The sequence below is a fragment of the Crocuta crocuta genome, unplaced genomic scaffold (genome assembly GCF_008692635.1).
Source record: "Crocuta crocuta isolate KB4526 unplaced genomic scaffold, BGI_CrCroc_1.0 scaffold15, whole genome shotgun sequence".
NCBI lineage: Eukaryota > Metazoa > Chordata > Mammalia > Carnivora > Hyaenidae > Crocuta > Crocuta crocuta.
Window position 1 is genome coordinate 1,690,614 of NW_027530508.1, and position 15,826 is coordinate 1,706,439.

The 15,826-nt window shown below is 39.4% G+C and overlaps 1 protein-coding gene across 1 annotated transcript in view; it reads left to right on the top strand.

Annotated features, from left to right (window-relative positions):
• DNAAF9 (dynein axonemal assembly factor 9) overlaps nt 1-15,826 on the top strand; it is a 133,268-nt gene that overhangs the window by 25,971 nt on the left and 91,471 nt on the right. Inside the window, exons 5-8 of the mRNA XM_077767045.1 lie at nt 1,597-1,721; nt 2,616-2,712; nt 3,638-3,744; nt 11,051-11,128. Coding sequence (XP_077623171.1) covers nt 1,597-1,721; nt 2,616-2,712; nt 3,638-3,744; nt 11,051-11,128 — 407 coding nt within the window. The remainder of the gene's footprint in view (nt 1-1,596; nt 1,722-2,615; nt 2,713-3,637; nt 3,745-11,050; nt 11,129-15,826) is intronic.

The window sequence follows — 15,826 nt, forward strand, 5'->3', positions numbered from 1 at the left end:
GTTAAGTAGGCTCCAAACCCATTGTGGGGGTTGAACTCATGATTCTGAGATCAAGCGTTCTATGCTCTTATCGATTGAGCCAGCCAGGTGCTCCTGTGGATCTACATTTTGATCTCTGTGAGAGGAAAAGAGGCCAGCACAAAGGATTTATTTTAAAAAAAAAGCTTTTAATGACATCAGAGTGCTATGAGATTCTGCGATTGCGTAAATAGGCTTAGTAGCTGTTGCATTATTTCTTTTATTGGATCCTAATTCTTCGTGGAGTGTTACACGGTCCTGTAGAGCACAGTCTACTCAGGAAGCCCTCAGGCTCTCCAGGCGATGTCAGACTCTCCTCAGCACACATTCTACAAGTAATTCAGGGCAAGACTGTTCTTAGAGAGCCGGTATGAAGTGGACCAACAGGATGAAAGTAGACCCTTTTCCCATCCCTCGCTGCCTTTTGATTCTGGTGCTTAACCAAGAGTCACCAGTGAATATGCTGCAGCACACTGGGCTCCCTAGGGTACCTGGGTCTGATCAGGTGTGGAATACAGTGATTTTTTAAAAATCAGAGGCCAGCATCCTGGAGCTTTATTTCAAGAGGCTATCTAGTGGTGTCGTCAGCTGCCGTCAGTATTCATTGGGCTTAGGTTTTTGTAAAATATTGGCTGTCACACTGGGTTACTGTGTTGGCATTGTCTTAAACCTGCTGCTTCAGGTGTTCCCTGCCCCCATGCTCCTCTCACTTCAGCCACCTCCTCCCACACCTTCCCTGGCATCATCTTGTTAGAGAGATGCCTGAGACGGCTCTGGTTCTGAGGAGCCGTGCTGTGGAGCTCTGCTTTTCTTTTGGGAATATGACTGCTTGCTCAGTCTTTCAAACTGCCTTAATATTCCTGCCCGTTTCTATGGCTCTTCTGTTAATTTACCTAGGTTTATTTGCGCCCTTGGGATTGTTTTATTTGACCCACCAACATCCATGATTATTCCTTAAGTCTGTGAGCTGTGGATCTATTTTTAGCAGCCTTGTCCATTTGCCTCTACTTCCTTCCTCTCAGCCTTTCCTGTGTACAGAGTTCACCCCAGTACGTAGTAATAACCCTTCCCAGAGCTGAACAGTGACATCCTCAGGCCCATGATTGCCTTGGGTCAACAGCCAGGGGCTTTACACACTAATGTCTGCAGGAGAACCATCACTGCCATATTCAGTGATATTTCCTGCCTCAGTGGCTTTAGGCTCTGGGGTTTCCACTTGGTGTTTATCTCTGCCACAAAATACCCAGCTAAGTCTGATACCATAAGAGTGACTGTGTTGAACTTTGCAAAAGCAGAACACTTTGAAGGCTGTTCTTTTGACTTCTTCTTGTGCCTGTATTATCATAACCAGAGGGCCACAGTGATTGGAGCATCTCATGGAAACTAGAAAATCCTTGCTGTCCACACATGAGTGTTCTACAGTCACTTTGAGGCACATTGTCTAGTTAAAGAATTTTCAGTTTAGAGTTTTGTACATTATCTCTGAAATAGTTTTTTAATGGTTTTATTAGGTGGACAGAAAATGTATAAAAGAAATGCCTTTGACAGTCTTGTGTTTTAAATTTGTTTTCCTTACAGATGTAGTTATATTGATAAAATCAGACAGTGTCCATCTGTACTGTAATCCTGTAAACTATCGCTATCTCTTACCCTATGTGGCACATTGGAGAAATCTGCATTTCCATTGCATGACCGAAAATGAGGTAAGGAGAAAAGATAGAACAGGCACTGAGAGACACTCTAAGGATATTCTTTCAGAAAAGTGTAGACTTGGAACAGGAGGCCCCTTAAAAAAGTGACTTTGCAAGATGTGGTTATGCAAAAAAAGTTACTTGTTGTAGTGGAACTTTTCATAATTCTATGTGAGGCTACCTTATAAATAAATTGTATGCCTGACAGAGACAAAAAGGGCTCTTCAGATTGGGACCTAGTCGTAGGCTTGTGACCCTAGCTTCCTGTCTTACTTGCTCATCACCAGCCTGCACCCATTCTCCCGGAGGACTAGTGCTGTGGACTGCCTCAGGAGAATTTGATAAACTTTGTGACATTTCCATGTTTGGATTTCTTGGTATTTGTTTCTTTTTGGGTTCTTTTCAAGTGTTCGGCTGGAAATCAAATTGGGACTTGAGATTTAGTATTTCATAGAAATTGTGACGTGATGTGAGTTAAAAACTTTTTTTTTTTAATGTTAAAGATGTTTAGTATAAATTCTAAGCAATCACTAAAATAACACAACAGACTTATAGTCCAACAAGAAAAATAGAATCACCAAGTATACGGATATATAGTTGACCCTTGAACAACATGGGAAGAACCTTTCTTTCCATGTGAGCGTTTGGGGAATTTTAGAGGCAAGTGTTACCTCTTGCATTTTGGTATATTATCCATTTTGAGTTGATTCTTATGTGTGGTCTAAGGCAAAGGAATGACAAGCGATTCTGACCAGGAAACAAGAAGTTGGCTTTGGAAACAACCTCTTGGGTACAGTTCTCTATAAATGTCATTTGCATAACTGTGATTGATAAAATACTGAGAAAATAGGGGATTTTGCATGATGTCATCTCAGAGCCTGTTTTCTTTCCAATTTCCCTCTTTAGTATGAAGATGAGGAAGCTGCAGAAGAATTTAAAATTGCCAGCTTTGTGGACATGGTTCGAGACTGTAGTAGAATTGGCATTCCTTATAGCTCCCAAGGTGAGTATCTGACAGCAAGGCATATTAGAACTTTTCTTGGATGATTTGTGAATCCAGTGTTTCTACTTCCCCCTTCCATTGGAGGCATTCACTTGGGAAACCCAGTGGTCTGTTTTTACTAAAGGCAGAGGCTCAAGCAGAATGAAATTCAGGGATTTTTCTTTGCAAGCTGGTGCTCATAACTGAAGTTTCTATAACAACACAGTAGGCCACCTAGTTAGATGGAAGAACTGATAAGGGGTTTAGTTAGATGGAAGAATTGATAAGGGGTTTAGTTAGATGGAAGAACTGATTAAGGGGTTTACCACAGCTGCCATCTAGCTGCGCCGCTTACTGCTGTATGTAGAATATAGCTGTGGAGCCTCTTGGTAATAAGAAATAGTAGCCGTTAAAAATATGCTGACTGTGAGGCTCAAAAATGATGTATAAAAATAAAGGAAAAAACACATTTAGCAGTGCTTATTTCTTATTTTTTTCCAAAAACTTTGCACATTGGATCTATTGCTGCAATAAAAGGAAAATTTTTGATTTGGTAATTTTTCCCTTAAGGAAGTTGATTGGCTATGTTTCTTAAGAGGGGGAAGAGCCCAGTTTGGGTCTGTTAATAATTATATCCACTAAGTGATGCAATTCAGATGTAATAAGCCACTATTTATTCACTGTTACTTACTTAGGAAACCAGAGTGTGCAAACATACTGTAGAAAAATCTGAATTTATGTAGCTTGTTCTGGTTTGAATTTTCTTTGACTTTTATTTTATATTTCTAGTTTTAATACCTAAGTATTTTATCTGTTTCACTTTTATTCTGATAACAGTGACTGTTGTGAACTTGTGAGAGATGCCTGTGTAACCACTTTAGATCAGGTTTAGACTGTTATACCCAGGATGGTATTTGATACATGTTGTTGTATTTGATTCCTCTAGGTCACTTGCAGATATTTGATATGTTTGTAGTAGAGAAGTGGCCAATTGTACAGGCCTTTGCACTTGAGGGCATTGGAGGGGATGGATTTTTTACCATGAAATACGAGGTATGTATGAAAGACAGGGTGTCTGGCTTTTGTCTCCCACTTGCCATCTTTATGAAGGGCTCCCACATTGTGATTGTGCATCATTATAACACTGAAAAGCTAACAGTGACCTCTCAAGAAGCAAGTTAAAAGACTTGAAGTGAATGGAAAATTGTTGCTGTTTAAAGCTAGTCCCTAAATGGAACTCATAAATCCTTTCTTCTAGGAGTTTCTCTCTGTCCTCCTTTCTCTCTTTTCCCCATTCTGAGACCATTGTTCTTTCAGTCTACTCTTGTAGCACCCTAGGCTGAATCCTCTTATAGCTTTTTTTTCCTGTCCTATGTTATACGTTTTCCAACACCCCTACTTATGTATCCACTTGCCCTTGGTCTCTGGACTGGAAGCTCCTTAAGAAGAAAAATAGTCTTTTTATTGTTGTGGCTTGTATCTCAGAAACTCATATAACTTGAGAACTATTCAAGAGCAATGAAAAGAACAGTACAAAATTTTGTCTAAGTACATACAATATACTAGAGGGATAAAGGGTTATCTTTTGTGTTAAGAACAGTATCTTTTATTTCAATGTTCCTTTTATCTTTATGTAGGAGATGACCCATAAATATTTGTTAAGTGAATTAATGAATAAGTCTGGGTGAGGGGGTCATCCAGAGTACATATGAAGGAAGATGGCTTGGTAGGTTAGCAGAATCCCCACAAGCATTCACAGGCCTCTATAGGATCCCTAATGAGGTGACCTGCCCCCAGCACAGAAATAGAGAGTGAGTATTGACATGCTCAAAATGGGGACATACTATTAGGTATAAAGTGGGACCTTTGGAAACACAGCCCAGGGCTAATTGCTACCCCTCCTTCCTTTTCAAGAAGTAGCAGTATCCCTAGGAAGTGAGTGGGTACTTGCCTGGTAGACCCTCAAATGTGGAAAAAACATGGGCTGTAGGGTTGAAGAGAAGCACACCACTTGGACTCTACTTTTCCTGCTCTAAAACTGTAGTAGTCTCGCATTGACTACGAGAGTATAAGTTCAACAAGGCTGCGGAAGCTGCCCCCATTAAGAAGTAATGCCCTCTAATTTGGAAGAGTAGGGCTTGCAGGGGAGCAAGCCGTAGGAGGTTGAGAAGAAGCTTAACATTTTTAGCAATAATGGTAATATTAATATTTAATTAATTGTATAATTAGGCATTTATAGTGTCTCCTATATGCCACGCACTGTTCTAAGCACTTCATATGAGTTGACTATAATTCTTACAAAAGAACCCTCTGAAGTAGGTACTATTAGTCCCTGTTCTACAGAGAAGTTAAATGAATTTCCCAAAGTCACAGAGCTAGTAGCTTGTGAGGGGCAGGGGTGGGGCCAAATCCAGAGGGTCTGACTTCAAAGCCTGTGCTCCTAAACCCTAGGCTATGAGTAGATTAGCTTGAAAAAGCAGTACACTAGGAGGCAGCAGGCTTCTGGCAGATCAAACGAGGCAGGCCTTTCTGGCTTCTACCGTGAGGTGCGTTACACTGTGCAGACACGTCCGAAAGGCACAAAATCCCCTTCTAAAAAATCGTTACAAGGCAATGTAGATCTTTTCTGTAGGGTGGAAGAACCACACACACCATGTAGTGGGACTACTATGAGTCATCTCTCAAGATCCCTTTCTCCAGATTCTTCCCTTCTTTGTACTTAATAATTGTCATTCTCTCCAGTACTTTCCTTTTGTCTCAATCTCATCTCCCCATGCACCCCCACCCATCCCCAGTTCTCTTCCTTACTGGCCTTTAGGGTATGGAGGAGTACTCCACTCCGAGTCACATATCTAAGGCCTGATAACTGTCTGAGCCAGAAAGCCTTTTGCATCTTTCAAAGACCAAGAGAAGGAGAACTACAGACACTTAATTTTATTAAAAATTTTGTTTTGTTTTATGTCCATACCCAGAGCAAAGTCCTTAACCCAGAGGTTGCTATGTCACTGATGTGGTAGGTGCCATCATGAGAGAGGAAACCAGATTCACACAGTTTTACTTGGCATTTAGGCTGAGCCAAACTCAATTATGAGATAGAGAACTCTTCCTGGGAAGCAGCACAGGGAAGTTCCTCTGCTAGCGTTTTCCCTGCCTCCAGCTTCCTCCTTCTTAACTCTCCAGCTGCTGGAACTGTGCCCTAGTAAAGTAAATTTACATCAGCTAGCTCCCCAAGGAGAGGATTCTAATAACAAACTTCTGGATAATGCGAGTAACCCTAGAACAAGCATTCATTTACCTTTTTATGGACAAGCATAAGATCTTCATATTGAAAGGCGGAATAAGTGTGCCTGCTTTGGCAGCACATATACTAAAATTGAAAGGGGGAATAAGACTTATGAAAACATTCAACAAAATATAAGAAGGAAACCATAGCATATTAGGTGCAGAGATAGGTAAGCATTCTTTTTAAAAAAGATTTTCTCCAGGAAATAAAATAAAAATGAGAAAAATGATGATCTCTTTTTATTGTTTAAGAATGGAGTTTATAAAGGGATGCCTGGGTGACTCAGTTGGTTAAGCATCTCATTCCTGATTTCTGCTCAGGTCATGATTTCACAGTTTTGTGAGTTCAGGCCCCATGTTGGGCTGACCCTGCAGAGCCTGCTTGGGATTCATTCTCATTCTCTCTCTCTCTCTCTCTCTCTCTCTCTCTCTCTCTCTCTCTGTCTCCCCCTCCCCTACTCATACTCTGTCTCTCTCAAGATAAAATTTAAAAAATTAAAGAAGAAAAAGAATGGAATTTGTGAAAAGAGAAATGAAATATGGTAGGTAGCGTGCACAGAATTAAAAGGGAGGATGAATGATATAAGATAATATTGTAAGTCTCAAAATTATTAGTAAAATTAAAGTTTGCATTTAAAATTAGAAATCTGATTCAGCACCCTCAAGAAATCCAATTAGTTGACACTTGAAAAGCTGTTCCAGAATACAGGGAAGGGGCCAAATACATTAAATCAATTTATTGTAATTTAGAATATAATGGAGTAGGGATCCTGAATAACTACCTCTAAGCTGTCTGCTCTCCCTAAAAAAATCTTTCTGGTAGTTGACAAGCTCTGCTGAAAGCATGAAGCTTCCAATTAGCCTTTACATTTAGAAATAAAAACAGGCAACCAAAGATCACCAGACATTTGCTTAAATACCTGTAACTTAAAAGGAAAAGATCAAGATTTTTTTTAAAAGACAGATTGGATAAGACCCAATGATATAGAGGAAAATTTAAGACATAAAACTCCCCTTAGGATGCCCAGACAAGTAAGATTTGGTGACCATAGAACAAATGTTATGTTGTGATAAATTAACATAAAGAAAATAAGAGTTTTGGAATATTATAATTGATAAAATTAGTAGAGGGCCTGGGAGGTAAAGTTAGGAAATTCTCTAAAAATGTAAAATTTGAAAATCAAGAAGAAAGTATGAGATAAAGGTTAAAAGATATAGAGAACTGTTCCAAGAAGTCTGCTATCCAACAAGTTAGAGTTGCAGAAAGCTAGAGAAGAGATACCTGGAGGGAGAAAAATTTTTTTAAAAGAATAAACAATTTCCACTCATAAAGAGAAAAAAACTTTTAAATTAAATGACTTAGCAAATATAAATGGAAGAAAAAAAAAACCCTTAAATCTATCTATGCCTTTTTTTACACTAATAAAAGAATATCACAAAAAGCTTCCAGGAAGAAAAAAATAAATCACCTACGTAAGACAATAGGAACCAGATCTCTCTCCTTCCCAAAACAAGCCAACCTAACCAAACCAAAAGAACAAACAAAAAACAAAATATGTTTTTAAGACACTAGACACCAGACAGTGAGAAATAGTGATTCCCTAAGAAACAGAAATAAACAAGGTCAGGGGCACATGGATGGCTCAGTCGGTTAAACGTCCAATTCTTGATTTCAAGTCAGGTCATGATCTCATGGTTCATGAGATCAAGCCCCACATCAGGTTCTGCACTGGCAATGTGGAGCCTGCTTGGGATTCTCTCTCTCCCTCTCTCTCTTTGCCCCTCCCCTGCTCGAGCGTGCTCGCTCGCTCGCTCTCTCTCAAAATAAATAAATAAGCATTAAAAAAAAAAAGTAAGCTCAGCCCCATGATTTCACTAGTTTACTAATTTGAGAAAATTTCCAGGCCATGGCACTGGGAGGGGGTACCCAGGTGAATCCCAGTGTGTTTCCTCAGTTGAGAAGATGCGGTAAAGAGTCTGGTGAGAGAGCAAAGCAGCTAAAGCACTAAAAACCAAAGTGCCCAGAGAGAGAACTCCAAAGATCTGCCAAGATTCCCCTGCCCTCCCCCCATCACAAGTATTCAGTAGAGTATTGATCAATTAATTCCTGTGTCAGGTAACAACCAAAGGCAAGAGTTAAACAAAAGACATCTGAAAAGTAGCCAGGTACAGTGCCTGATACATGCTAAGGGCTGGGAACAGTTAGACTGGAAAAATACATAATTCAAACGGCACTTGAGTAGAGTCCTCAGAAGGGTTCTGTCTCAGTAATGGGGAATAGCCCTAAACTGAGCACTGCTCTAGACCTTCCTAAAAATGCATAAAAGCAAGATCTAAAAGGATCAAACTGTTTCCAGATAACTTAACTGCATTCTGGAACAAAGCACAAGAATATTTATAGGCATACAAAAATACCTAGTACCCAACAAGGTGAAATTCACAATGTCTAGCATTCAGAGATCTCCACTTTACAAAGCAGGAAAACATGACTGATAATAAAGTAATCATTCAAAATTGACCTAGAATTGACAGAAATGTTAGAATTAGCAAAGAACATTAAAATAGTTATTCTAACTGTATTTCATATTTTCAAGAAACTAGGAGGAAAATGGAACTTGTTAAATAGAAACAGAAAAAATATTCAGAAGATCCAAATTCAATTTCTGGAGACGCAAACTATATTGTCTGCGATGGTCAACAGTAAGTTAGATACTTTAGAAGAAAAGATTAGTGAATTTGAAGCTATTGCAGTAGAAACTATCAAGGTAAAGCATGGAGAGAATGAAGAATCCAAAAGAATTGAAAGAGCATCAGTGAGCTATCAATGAGGCCTGAGGACAGAATAAAGACATTTTAAAACTTAAAAAAAAAATTGCCTCCTATTACTCCTTTCTTAGCAAGCTATTGGAGGGTCACCTGGGTGGCTCGGTTGAGCATCCAGCTCTTAATTTCAGCTCAGCTTACAGTTGATGAGATCAAGCCCTGTGTTGGACTCTGCCCTGACAATAGAGAACCTGCATGGGATTCTCTCTCTACCCTTCCTACCCCTCAAAAATAAATAAATAAACATTTTTAAAAAGCTGTTGGAGGATGTACTCCAGGAAACAAGTGAGTTGACCAAGAAAGAGAAGTAAGCTATGGAACCAAATCCATCACCTGAAAGCTTCAGTATGATAGCAAAGAGAACTCCCAAAGTGAAAGTTGTAGTTGCACAGCAAGCTTACATAACAGCTGAGCCAGAATGAGCCAAGAAAAAGCAAAAGAATTAATAGATTATCTGATATGTTTAAGCCATTGGTTATCAGTCAAGATGATTTTGCTGCCCCTTCCCCAGCATCCCACCCCTGAGACATTTTGCAGTGTTTGGAATTACTTTTGGGTTGTCTGGGTGTAGGAGTGTTATAGGCATCCAGTGAGTAGAGACAAATAATGCTGCTAAGCCTTCTACAATGCATAGAGAAGCCCCTCGCAGCAAAGAAATATCTGGCCCTAAATGATACTGTTGATGTTTAGAAACCCTAGTGTAAACATTACTAGCTAATTGGGTGGAGCAATTAGAAAAAACTTGAGTGTTGGTTTTTATTTTAATTGCACAAGTGAAAAAATAATGATGCTGTCAGTAGCCCTAAGAAAAATAAAATTGGTTTAAGAAAGCAACTTTCTGGGGGCGCCTGGGTGGCTTAGTCGGTTAAGTGTCCGACTTTCGCTTAGGTCATGATCTCGCGGTTTGTGGGTTCGAGCCCCGCGTCGGGCTCTGTGCTGACTGCCAGCTCAGAGCCTGGAGCCTGTTTCAGTCTGTGACTCCCTCTCTCTCTGACCCTCCCCTGTTCACACTGTCTTTCTCTCCTAGAAATAAATAAAACATTTAAAAAAAATTAAAAAAAAAAGAAACCAACTTTCTTGTAAAGTATATACATTTGTATAGTAAATAATATATATATATATTATATATGTGATCCTAATGTTATAAACAGTAATTACCGGTATAATCAAAAAAGTCATGATGTTAGATGATGTTAGGGTATAGGTAGGTAGAGAAAAAGTGTGAGAATGGGGATGAGCATAAAAGAACTACATCTTTGCTATAAGCCAATATTTAATTTCTAAACTGATAAATAGTGATAGAAGCATGTTATATTGGGGCACCTGTGTGGCTCAGTTCGTTGAGTGTCTGACTTCTGCACAAGTCATGATCTCAGGGTTTATGAGTTTGAGCCCCGCATCGGGCTCTGGGCTGACAGCCCAGATTCTGTGTCTCTTTCTCTGCCCGTCCCCGTTCATGCTCTGTCTCTCTCTGTCTCTCAAAAATAAATAAACATTGGGGTGCCTGGGTAGCTCAGTTGCTTAAGTGTCCAACTTCGACTCAGGTCATGATCTCACGGTTTGTGGTTTGAGCCCCGCATCAGGCTCTGTGCTGACAGCTCAGAGCCTGGAGCCTGCTTTGGATTCTGTCTCCCTCTCTCTCTGCCCTTCCCCTGCTTATGCTCTGTCTCTCTCAGTCTCTCAAAAATAAACATTAAAAAATTTTTTTAATAAATAAATAATAAACATTTAAAAATTTAAAAAAATAAGAAGATTATATCAAAATTTGGAAGTAACTACCAGAAAGAAACTGTTAAAAGACTTCTGAGTGATTGCCTCTGTGATACTAGTGGAGTTTTGGAGGAAGATTGGAGTAGGGGATTCACATTTTTTATCCCAAGCCTTTAGTACTGTTTGATTTTTTTTAAGCCATGAGTATGTATTATGTTAATTAAAAATTTTAGGCAAAGGCATAAAATGTGTGTATGTACATAGATATCTGTATATCTATATGTATATATCTATATCTATACCTATACCTGTATCTATATATGTGCCCATCATTAAAGATAGTCAAAAGATGTACCAAAGTTTCTGTAAAACTAGTTTCCTTGAATGGGATAGCATTTATTAATATGTATTGGTTTTAATATAATTGATAAGTTTGGTTTATTATTCCAAATACTGAGTTTTCACCAAGATAGTCATTTCTGATAAATCTGATTGTGTAGTGATACTGACTCAGTTATTTCAATGTTTTGCCCTTATGTTGCAGCTGCAGGATGTGAGTTTGAATCTATGGAATGTCTACAGCAAGATGGATCCTATGTCTCTGGAGAGTTTGCTTTCAGAAGTAAGTAGCCTAACTATATTTAACTTACAAATATTAGAGCCAGCTCACTTACCCACTAACAGTATTTAACTTGAAGAAATGCAAGAGATATTTTTGTTTGAACAGTTTCTTCCCTAACTGTTACCTTGAACTCCTCGGGAATAGAAGTGGACCTGGTAAAATGATACTGCCTGTTTCGCTCTGAGGAAACCTCACCTGAGGCGAAGTCAAGTCTGCCTCCCAGGGTTTACGTTCCACCTTAAGACATTCTCTCAGTTGGGCTTCAGAAAAACAATACAGAGGGTGTCTTTTTGTACTCTTTCCCTGAGACAAGAAGAAAGCAAAGATGGGGTTTGATTTAAACAAATTAAGAATTAGAGCAGAGGTCAGCACGGGTAGGCTTTGTGTGCTCTCCACCTCTGTTAGAACTGCTCAGCGGTGCTGTTGTAGCCTGAGAGCTCCTGTGGACGGTGCTTAGATGAATGGGGGTGTCTGTGTTCCAAGGAGACTTTATTTACAAAAATATGTAGTCTGCCCACAAGCCATAACTTGTTGATTCCTGGATTAGGAGGTCAGGCGTTACCTGTTCATCTGAACTTGGAAGAAAACATGAAGTTGGGTGGAACAGTTTGCAGTGAGAATCAACAGATAAAACTAAGGCTACAGGATACTTGCTGTGATGAAGCAGCTCAGCAGTGTCCCTTAGTGGCCATGGCTAGATATGCATAGAAGAAGAACGGTGTCCAGCCTTTTAATTAGTTGTATTATTAAAACCCAACAAAAGTAACAAAAATGAAAACTACAAACCAGTCTTACTTGTCTGTGTTGATGCCTATATTTTAAGTAAAATATTAGCAAGTAGAATCCAGTACCATGTTAGAATATTCTCTGATGAAGTAGAGCTTAATAAGGGTACAATATTTAGTGTCAGGAAATCTATTATTGTAATCATTGTACTAATTATTCTTGGAACCATTTGTGATGACTCCATAGATGTCTAAAAGGTATTTGATAAAATTGAACATCCATTCTGTTTAAATCTTTTCTAATTAAATAGAAATATAAAAGAAAAATAAAACCTGAACTTTTTGTACTTTGAAGAGACCATCATCATCATCAATCCATGGCTAACCTAATTATAGAAAAATGAAAACACAAAAATTTATAACATTAAGAATGCAAAAATGATCAAATTTAACCACAAGGAAAAAAGATAAGTAGTTTAGGAGTTTCTACAACTGTCTGAGACCCGTACCCAACTTGCATGCAGTCCTCTGAATGTGAGGATGCTATTTGTCACACATGGAAGCTAAACATCGCACTGTAGTTTGGAAAACATTGGAAGCATCTCTGGAGCCCATTAAGAGGGACCACCTCCGTTAAGTTCCTCCTAATCCTCCTATACGTGCAAACATACGATATTTGTCCTTCTCTGCCTGACTTATTTCACTCAGCATAACACCCTCAAGGTCCATCCATGTTGATACACATGGCCAGATTTCATTCTTTCTCATTGCCATGTAGTATTCCATCGTATAGATGAATCACATCCTCTTGATCCATTCGTCCGTCGATGGACACTTAGGCTCTTTCTATGTTTTGGCTATTGTTGAGAGTGCTGCTATGAACATTGGGGGTACATGTGCTCCTGTGCATCAGCATTCCTATATCCCTTGGGTAAATTCCTAGCAGTGCTATTGCTGAGTTCTATTATTAATTTTTTGACGAAGCTCCACACTGTTTTCCAGAGGGGCTGCACCAGTTTACATTCCCACCAACAGTGTAGGAGGGTTCCTGTTTCTCCACATCCTTGCCAGCATCTAGAGTTCTCTAATTTGCTCATTTTAGCCACTCTGACTGGCGTGAGGTGGTATCTCAGTGTGGTTTTGATTTGTATTTCCCTGACGAGGAGGGATGCTGAGCATCGTTTCATGTGTCTGTTGGCCATCTGGATGTCCTCTTTGGAGAAGTGTCTGTTCATATCTTCAGAAGGACATTTTGAAGTTTATTTATTTTGAGGGGTGAGTCGAGGGGAGAGGGAGAGAAAGAACCCCAAGTAGGCTCTGCACTGTCAGCACAGAGCCCATTGTGGGGCTCTAACTCATGAACCTTGAGTCTCTGACTTTGGCTCATGTCTTGATCTCACAGTTTGTGAGTTCGAGCCCCACGTCAGGCTCCGTACTGACAGTGCAGAGACTGCTTCAGATACTCTGTCCTCCTCGCTCTCTCTGCCTCTCCCCCACTGGTTCTCTCTCTCTCAAAAATAAATATTTTAAGAAAAATCAAGAATCAGCTGTTTAACCATCTGAGCCACCCAGGCACCCCAGAAGGACATTTTTAATTGCACCTGAATGGTTAGTGACATCTTTAGGCTGAAGAAGCAGTAGTGGTAATTACCATGGACTATAGACCAGGCCCTTCCCTGGTTTTCTGACTTCCCATGAGCAGAGTCTACTGAAGTTCAGACCCTACCCTCAAAATATCTTAATTTAGTAAATAACAAATGCATTAAGACCCAGACCTTGATCAATTATAGATCAAAATTACTTGGATCCCTATTTTAATGACCTGATAAAAGAAAAGATACACTTTTCTAGAGGTAAATATTATATACTTCAGTTTTTACTATTCTTTTATAACAAAATGGCTAGCATATGATAAAAAGAATGGGAAGATATGAAGCAAGAAAATTTGTTATCAAGCAGCAATAAACAGGGTGCACCTCCTGGCTCATTAGGTAGCGCATGCAACTCTTGATCTCAGGGTTTTGGGTTAAAGCCCTGCATTGGGTGTAGAGATTATTTAAAAATAAAATCTTTGGGGCACCTGGGTGGTTCAGTTGGTTAAGCATCCGACTTCAGTTCAGGTCATGAACTCATGATTCATGAGTTCGAGCCCTGCACTTGGCTGACAGCCAAGAGTCTGGAGCCTACTTTGGATCCTGTGTCTCTGTCTCTCTGCCCCTTCCCCACTTGTGCACTGTCTCTTTCTCTCTCTCAAAAATAAACATTAAAATTTTTTAAGAATAAAATCTTTATTAAAAAAAGGTCAAGAAAATTAGATCCAAATATTGAAATTAACTAATGGAGAATTTTAAACAACTAATAAAAATGTTAAAGAATCAGGGGCCCCTGAGTGGCTCAGTCAGTTAAGCATCCAGCTTTAGCTCAGGACAAATCGTATGGTTCATGAGTTTGAGCCCCACGTGGGGCTCTATGCTGACAGCTCAGAGCCTGGAGCCTGCTTTGGATTCTGTGTCTTCTCTCTCTCTGCTCCTCCCCCGCTTGTGCTCTTTCTGTCTCTCTCCCCCCTCCTCCCTCCTTGCCTCCCTCTCCCCTCCTCTTTCCCTCCTTCCCTCCCTCCCTCTCTCTCTCTGTCACTTGCAAGGATGAATAAACATTAAAAAATGCTGAAGAATCTGAAAGCAAAGAGAACAGCATACATGAAGAGATGAGAAATTTCAGCAGAGACTTGAAAGCTAGAAAAAGAACTAAATGGAAATGCTAGAAATAAAAATACTATATCTAAAATGAAGAATTCATTAGATTGTCTTAACAGCAGGCTAGATACAAATGAAAAAGTGTTCTGTAAACTTAAAGATAAAGATAGTTTCTCAACTGAAGGACAAAGAGAAGAAGAGCAAGGGGAGTTGAACAGTACCTGTCAAACAATGTCAAATAATCTAACACAGTATGGTTAGACTCCCAAAAGGAGAGTAGAGAGAAAATGCAGCAGGACATCTGAGTTGATACTGTCCAAGAACTTTCCAAGTTGATAAAATCAGTTCACAAATCCATGAAGCTTATTGAACCCCAAGTGGGATAAAAATTACTATAAATATGTATAAAAATGACCATAAATCTGTGCAGGGATCTTTTGTGGTGAGTTTACAAATGTCCTTAATAACATTCATATCCAACAACCAAAAGTATTTAAAATGCAATTCTAGTCTTTGAGTCTCTAGAGGATCACTGGAAAGGGAGTGAGCCATACCCATATTACTTTTTTTTTTAATCTGCCTTATTTTCTTCTCTCTTCTCAGCTATTTCATAGCTTCCAAACTTCTCTGAAACCCTCTTTTTGGTCCACCGTCCAAATATTTTTGGTGCTTATGTTTATTTCCCCTTTGCTAAGACTTGTAATCTTAAGTCAGAATTGACATTTGGGCTTTAATTCCCATTGGCTGATCACTGCTGGTGCTCTTTGATGGCCAGTGAGCCTACAGCTCCATGCTTCCTGGTCATATCCCACAGATCTCAGGCAGGAGAGTGCAGCTTCCTCTGAGAAGTATATTTTTTCTTTTATTGATTATTTTTCCATGAAATATTTTTTAAAGCTTATTTATTTATTTATTTATTTATTTATTTATTTATTTTTTGAGATAAAACCAGTGGAGAAGGGGCAGAGAGAGGGGAACAGAGGATCGGAAGCAGGCTCTGCGCTGAACAGCAGAGAACTCAATGCAGGACTCGAACTCACGAACTGTGAGATCATAACCTGAGCCACCCAACTGCCCCTCCATGAAATATTCTTTACAGATGAACTGTACCAGCTGTCACAAATACACTAAACTACAAGGAGGTGCTATTTTTTTCATCTGTTAAAATGCTAGAGATTTGTAAAAGACGAGATTGAGTTGCCAACTGTCAAAGAGTAAGAGTGAGGCCTTCAATGGAATAGGTGAAATGCCTGTCTGTAGTAAACATTTGGCATCCCTAT